The 8,038-nt window shown below is 32.9% G+C and overlaps 1 protein-coding gene across 2 annotated transcripts; it reads right to left on the reverse strand.

The window, feature by feature from the left end:
• Positions 1-1,179: 1,179 nt before the first annotated feature.
• Positions 1,180-3,298, reverse strand: LOC122611298 (metal tolerance protein 1-like). Of its 2 annotated transcripts, none has more exons than XM_043784301.1 (2): positions 3,168-3,298; positions 1,180-2,601 (listed from the first exon to the last, which is right to left on the reverse strand). In XM_043784301.1, exon 2 carries the CDS (start codon positions 2,578-2,580, stop codon positions 1,390-1,392), a length of 1,191 nt encoding a protein of 396 aa, XP_043640236.1. In that variant the 5' UTR covers positions 2,581-2,601; positions 3,168-3,298; the 3' UTR covers positions 1,180-1,389. The 2 variants fall into 2 exon arrangements, with proteins under 2 accessions (XP_043640236.1, XP_043640237.1); XM_043784302.1 differs by lacking the exon at positions 3,168-3,298 and adding an exon at positions 2,916-2,935.
• Positions 3,299-8,038: the final 4,740 nt, after the last annotated feature.

An 8,038-nucleotide genomic window follows, 5' to 3' on the forward strand; every position in this document is an offset into this window, starting at 1 on the left:
CAATTTATATGGTTTTTAATAACAGAAGATGAGAAAGTAAAAATTATTAATTTAGTGGAAACACATCGGATGGTGACACAAGTACACAACATAAGTGTTCGCACTTTGCACGTTGTTCTTAATTTGATCACGGGTGGGCCGTAGTGGTTATGGATTAGTCCATTGATTTTTGTTAAGCAAAAAAACATCAAGGCTTAGATATTGGCCATAAGTTTATGGACTAATCCATAGATTATTTTTAGCAAAAAATCATCAAGGCTATAACATTACTTTAAGATACGTCTCTCGCAAATAATTTTGGCCTGGGTGAGATTATTTCGTTTTTGTGATGAGACACTTTGACTAAATCCCATAAGATACTGACTCATTGAGATGACGTCGATACCAGTCCACCGAGGGGTTTGTGATTACATACAAAACAGGGATATATGGATTGGGTTGGAACAGGATTGGAATTTGGTTTTCCTTTTACTGATCTAGTAGTACAAAGAAGTCATGAACCTACTGAATATGGTTAAAAATTTAAAACCGAAACAAGCATATTGCCTTTAATTTAAAACTTAAAAGTCAAAACAACAACAAATTGGATTTGGTTTACAAACAAAAATAGGGTTTTTGGTGATAATTTTTGTTGCAGGCCCGATCAAACTAAGAACTGGTTTCTGAAATTACATTGTTCCAATGGAAAACCGGTTTTAGATTGATTAATATTCTAGGACCGGTCGACCTTTGGCCCAATTACATATTAGTCTATCCGTTTTCTCATACCCGAACTTAACCAGCTGCAAATAAAAAAGAAGCTTGACGAAAATCAAAATTAAAATCTTCTTTAAAGAGACTATCATGACCTATGGGAGAGGCCTGTTCGCAACAAATGAAGCAATCTCTCATCTTATCTCAGCGACTTCCTTTCTGTTAGTAGTCATACTTACTTGAATTATTAGTTCTTAACTAAATCCAAAAGCTTACCATCTATAAAGAATCTAAATTAATAAATTATTTTGTTTTTTGGTAGGGTCAATACGATAACATGCATTTACAGATGCTGCAGCTAAACAACAAAAAGCTTGGTATGTTGATGAAACAGTCATGCCAACATCTACAGCCATCAGGACTGAGCCCACACCCTCAAAATAAGACTACAAAACATTCCATAATAATATTCAAAATACTATCATAAAACCAATAAATTCTCTTAGGATAATAGAACTGATTGACAAAATAAAGCCCTTAAGCCATGATTTACTGCACATAATACTGGCCAGAAATGCTAAAAGAATCACGTGTCCAAAAAAGCTGCCAGCAAGATCTAGATAGAATTCTACCATAATCATCAAACTAATGAAAAGAATTCACAATAACAGCTTAAACTTCCATCAAATACCTGATCTATTCACGCTCTATCTGAATTGTGACATGGCTGATGTTATACTCCCTTTTGATGTAGTCCACCACTTTATCGAGCACCATATCAGCATCAGCGTCACGCCTTATAATTACATGGCAAGCTAACAGCACTTTCCCGACTGTAATAGCCCAGATATGGAGTTCATGAATAGCAACCACCTCATTGATCTCACATAAACCCCTTTCCAGACTCGTTGCATCTATTTCCCTCGGTGTGCTTTCCATCAGAACCTCTAATATATCACGCACCATATTGATAGTGGTATACAACACTATAATGGAAAATAACAATGTGCATATGGGGTCAATGATTTTCAGATTCGGGTTGTACCAAATAACTGCAGCACCGATCATCACCCCAATACTCTGAATCGAATCACCCAACACGTGTAGATAAGCCCCTTGAACATTAATATTTCTCTTCTTCTTTTCCTTGGTTTTATCTGCAGGGTACGTCTTTAACAAAGGCTCGCTATGCTCATCGTGGGTATGATCATGATGGTGATCGTCACCGTGACCATGATGATGGTGTTGGTGGGTTGTCACACTAACTCCATGGATATGCACTTCCTCAACATCATCTTCACTGTGACCATGATCGTGCTCTTGATGCCCATGATCATGACCATGACCGTGACCATGACTATGACCATGTCCGTGGTCATGACCAAGTATGAACATCATAAGTATATTAACAACTAACCCAAAAGTAGCAATTGCAAACATAAGACTACCTTCAACTTCTACCGTACCATAAACAAGTCTATCTATAGCCTCATACACAAGGATCCCGGTAAGCAGCCATATAATTTGGATCGACACAAGAGTTCCAAGAATCTCAATCCGGAAAAACCCGTAAGACTGACGAGGTGTAGCTTCCCACCCAGAAGCCCAAACAGAGAACAACGATATAGCAAAGGCGGCCACATCAGATAACAAATGAGCAGCATCGGTTAAAATAGCAAGACTATGGGCTCTAATTCCACCAAAAACTTCTACACCCATAAAAAGGAAACACAATATAACCCCACCCCAAAGCTTCCACATAGACGCCGATCGCTCTCTCGCCTCTCGTGAACTAGTTTTGGCATCCGAAAACCCGCACGGTGCCCCCCCACAAACTTTTGACCCGGCAGACCTATTCTCTTCAGATATATCGATACGAGCATCCATCTTTAAGTTACGTTATTTCACCTAAACCCAATAAAATCGGTCTATTGTTATAAATCAAACACTAACTCAGAATGATCACAATGAATAAGCCAAAATTTTAAACTTATTATACAAATAACATAACATGTAATGTTATATATAAGCATATAAGAGAACAAATCAACCAACTTATATTATACATTTATATCAACAATCTTTCAATGGTTAGTTATGGACTGATGGGTAATAACATATTCCATATGAAATGCTCCAGAAAATAAAATATCTAATATGACAATCATAAACTATAAATTATTATGACAATAATTTGAAACATTGAAGTTACACAAACAAACCTGTATATAGTTATAACAATAATTATCAATAAATTCTATATGATATGAATCTATAATTATAAAACATATATAGACACACACAGAAAATGAGATTAAAAAAAAAAAGAAAAGAATTTAGTGATAAGAATGGTCCAAAAAGTAAGGGATGAAAGATTCCTAAATAATTGTGATTCCAGAGAATACCAAAAAGATAGTGATTTACTATTCGAATCAACAAAAAGGTGAACTATTAATTTAAGGAACAATTACTACCTGAGGGAATAGCGATTGTATAGAGTCAATGAAGAGGCTGGGCTGGGTTTTGATTGATATAAAAAGGGTTCGGGGGAGTTTTACAAAAGGAATACAAATGGGGTTTTTATTATTATAATTATATTTTTGGGCTTTGTGTCTGGATTGAACTTCTTTCGTTCGTCTAATCGTCTATATATATAGAGGGATAATAATATAATAATTAAAAAAAAAAAAAATTTAAGCGAATCTATTTATGGAATGTTATTGATTATTTCATATTTGTATAATTAAAAATGAAGGTTGTGGTATAATTGGCACCTTTAATAAGTCTCTTTCAGCCTAATTTTTCCTCCTTATTAATCCTTTATTTAATATTATTTATTATTTCATATTTGTATCCATTACGGAATATTATTTAATCTATAATACGAGTAATATATAATTAAAATAGAAAGTTGGACTTTGAAGGTACACTTGACACCCTTAATCCCCCTCTTTGAACCTAATCTTCCCTCATTATTAATCCTCTGTGTTTTTTTTTAATATTTCATATAATTTAAAAAACGGCTGACGTTATTATTAATTAAAAACTCTTTTTATCCTTAAAAATCAACCAAAAATTATATATATATATATACAACCTAGAAAAAACTCTCACATATTAATTAAGCATTTGACAATGTTAGATAAGGCCAAATGCCCAATTAATAGGCTTGGGTATACACAGGTTCAAGTCTGGGGAGGCAGGGTTTACTCCTATTGATCGTCGTGCCTTCGGACGGATTAGTAGGGGGTTTTTCCCCCATCGGATATTTAAAATGGGCATTTCTACTTCGAGGGAGCTCTTTAACGTGGACCCGGTTAAGACAACGTATGTTAGACTTCCTGTTGTCGAATCGCGACACGAAGTTCTCAAACGAAATTCACTTTTAAAAAAAGAATAGGCATGTTACATAGCGAAAGGATCACAATTTCCTCTGTTAAAAACATTGCAACTCATTAGAAGATTTGGTTACAGTAAGCAAAAGTAAACTAGGGAGTTGAGACACCTACAAGTTTGTTTCACACTATTTTATTATGCATTTTGTTTTCATCAAATTATACGAATCACAATGTTTGTGTTTAAACCTCAAAGAAAGAAAGAAAGAAAAATCGAATTGATTGAAAACAATGGATAAGACAATGTAATACGAGTATTGTACAAATTAATTGGCAGACGAAATTGTTTTTTTTCTTATTTTTCAGTAATTACATGCATCTTTATATTCTCATAATTTTTGTTCGATACTTATTGGTTACAAAATATGTGTTTATTGTCATTTCCAAGGGAGAACAACATAATCACGGAGACCGTTGCTGCAGGGCATATATCAAAGTCTCAGCTCTTTACAGTTTGACTACCTCACTTCCCAAAGCCTTCAATGTTTAATGTTAGGCTATTGAGGTGTTCTTTGTGCCTTAAGTGTCCTTAGTTCTCTATGGATATCTTTTGTGATTAAAGCTTATCCAAAGCTAATGATTTTTTGACGTATATCATTAACTAGGAATCTAGGATGTTTGTGTGATTAGAAATAAATAAAAGATTTTAAGGATGTGTAATCAATATTTTCATCTCAATTAAAAGAAGAGAAATGATATAGTTACAAACAAAGGTTTACTAACAAAGTTTACAAACCCATGTGGACCAATTGTAAAAAGAAAAGTAAATCAAGAAAAAGAAAATAAATTTAATTTTATTGGTGGTTATTAATGCCACATGTGTTTGTAAGTTTTGTTTGTAAACATTTGTTAGTGAATGTAGTATTGCTCAAGAAAGAATTGCAAAGATGTACCTACTTTATATGTTTGGAAGTAAACTATAGGTCTATACTGATGAATGCATTTATGTTATGATACCCCATGCCCATGGTGAGACGATATTAATGATAATATATAGATGCCCATGCGACGACACCTTCCACTTGGAATTAACAATGTTTGGCAATCTGGTGATCCACGTCTTGAATCCAAATGATCGATCAAACGGGTCTAGTAGTCCCATTTTGGTGATCCACGTCTTGAATCCAAATGATCGATCAAACGGGTGTAGTAGTCCCATTTTTAATTTCGTTCTATACGCTTTAAATGTCCGAATTGAAAATTGAAATGTGCAAAGCTGCCCTTATGAAGCATATGCCAACTTCATCTTTTTGACTATTGAGTTCACATAATGCAATTTTAAAACTTGCATCTTGATCACATCGTACACTGCTTCCTAATCATTATAGATCGAGTTGAAAAAAGACATTTGATAGAGCAAACACCCTAACCAAATTAAGCTCAAACACGAAACCACGTGTTATATACACTCACTAGTCTTAGATCCATGTGCACATATAAATATGGTGACGATTTGTAAATATTTGAATGACACAAGACATCAGATTTTTATGTATGTTTATTAGACCTTTCTCAACAACGCATTTCACTTTTCGTGTCAGTTGTGTCATCTGATACTTCTATAAATGGTGAAGTGTTACTGTGTTACTTTTCGTATCACAATTTGGGATTCTTCTTTAACAATTGTAGCAACGCATTATAAATTATACTCAAAAACCGTAAAATTCATACAACTTTATAAAAGAAAATGCAAAACAGCAAAAGCCTTTTTTTTTTTTCCTTTAACGTGCTATGAAAATAGTAAAATTTGCGATGTAATGTGTAAAAGTCTTATGAAATGCATGCAAAGGATAAAAGTCGTACGACCAATGTATACAAGGATAATTCAAATCATTTTCGCTTCGTATTATATAGACCATCTATCTTCTAGAAGACTAGAATCAATCGCACAACAAAGAATGACATAAAACATTTTACTACCAAACTTTATCAACCTTTCAGATCTTGACCTCATTTCTTGACTCCTGTGTTTTTCTTCTTTCCTTTCTTTTTCCATGGATTTTTTTATCTTTATTTTCCATCTTATGTCATAATTGAAAGTTGTCAAAGATAAAGGGACTAAAATGTCAATTAAGCCTACTCAACCAAACCAGTTAGAAGTCAACCAAGCCAATTATGAGCCGCCAATGTGACAGTTTTATATATATATACTATATTACAAAACAGATTTTTCTTAGATTTTCAACATTAAACTTGAAATTTTCAATATTGATTTTAAGTACTTCCCCAAAATGTCACTCCTATCTATTCTATATTTATCTAAAATAACTATAATACTATTTCTCTCTTTTCAAATCTCAACCAATCATCTTTTTTCTCTCTCCTCCATAAATTATTTATCCTCCGATTCATTCAAAATCTTTTATCTCAAAAACCGTACATAGATAAATTATAAAAATTGTATGGGTGTTCTTAAAATTTCATGTTCTTTCATTAGAGATGTCATTCGATATACTTTTGACAAAATTTTAAATCCGAGGGCGGAGCCCGTACGGTTAAGGCATTTGACTATCATACTCTATGACATATCAACTCCTATAACCTATCATACTCTATGACCTAGGTATCACCCCACCATCTCACCGCCGCAACGCGCGGGTACTTGCTCTCGTATATATATATAGGTGAGTTATTTTAGGACCACCCCTTCTTTTAGGACCACATCATAATCATCATCACCGACCACCATCACCACCACCATGATCATCTCCGACCAAAAACATGGTCCTCCGGCGACCACCGTCGTCACCAGAAAATCATGTTTCAATTAATTTACACATGTGTAAATTTGTAAAAATGATTTTCCGGTGGTTCCGTCGCCGGAAAATCATGGTGGTAGTCGGAGATGATCATGGTGGTGTGTAAGTTACAAAAAACACATGTCCTAATTGATTCTAAAATAAGGAGTGGTCCTAAAATAACTTTCACCTATATATATATATATATATATATATTATATATATATATATATATATATATATATATATATATAGTAGAAACTCAATAAATTAATACTCGATTATATAATAAACTCTCTAATATAATATTTTTTGTCGGTCCCGAATCAGGGAAAGGGTGCTAAATTAATAATTCGCTAAAATTATAAGATAATACATTTTTGATAATTTCTTTAGACCCCATATAAAATGTAAATTAATAATTCTTTATATATAGCATATTACACGAATGATTTATGAAGGTTTCTTAAAAAATGACTCAATTGTCTTTTGTTTTTTGTTGAAATCAATTTCCCCTTGAATCTCGTCTCTAATTTTTCTTAGCATGGTATGACCTTCTGGTGTTGTTTTGTCATAGCTCAACAAGAAATTGTTCAATGTTATTGCCGCTTTAATAGCTTCGTTTCGCGAAGGGGGCCCATTGTAGAACTTTCATCATCTTCTTCATCGATATCATCTTTATTAATTCCAATAACGTTCATTTGATATACATGCATTGTATACAATAATTAAGTGGAAGCTTGAAAGGTGTTTGTAAACTAAGTATTCTACTATAAATTAATAAAATATTAACTAATATATAAATTAATAAACTATTAATTTATCGATTAATTAATAACTCTTTTAATTAATAAATTATGATGGTCCCAAGTGTATTATTTTATAGAGTTTCTATTGTATATAATTTTGTTGAAGTTGCAAATTATAATGTAAAGTAGGGGAATATAAACTTTATCTGCATTTTATATAGCTTTGAAGGAATTTATGATTTACTCTATTTCATTTGTATTTCTTTATATTGATTTATTTCATTTGTATTTCAACTAGAGATCGATGACCATTGAAATCTATATTATGTATGACATGGTACAACATAACTGGAAGGTTGTAGAGCTCAAGAATCGGGATTGGATCATCGAGCTGGGAAGTTGGAATTTTTTAAGAATCAAATCAGATTGGGTAAAAACCGGCTTGGATTTTCTATGTATATAA

This window comes from Erigeron canadensis, chromosome 8 (assembly GCF_010389155.1).
Source record: "Erigeron canadensis isolate Cc75 chromosome 8, C_canadensis_v1, whole genome shotgun sequence".
Taxonomy (NCBI): domain Eukaryota; kingdom Viridiplantae; phylum Streptophyta; class Magnoliopsida; order Asterales; family Asteraceae; genus Erigeron; species Erigeron canadensis.

Coding starts and splice junctions, on each gene's coding strand:
- LOC122611298 (XM_043784301.1), bottom strand. CDS start 2,580: ATGGATGCTCGTATCGATATATCTGAAGAGAATAGGTCTGCCGGGTCA.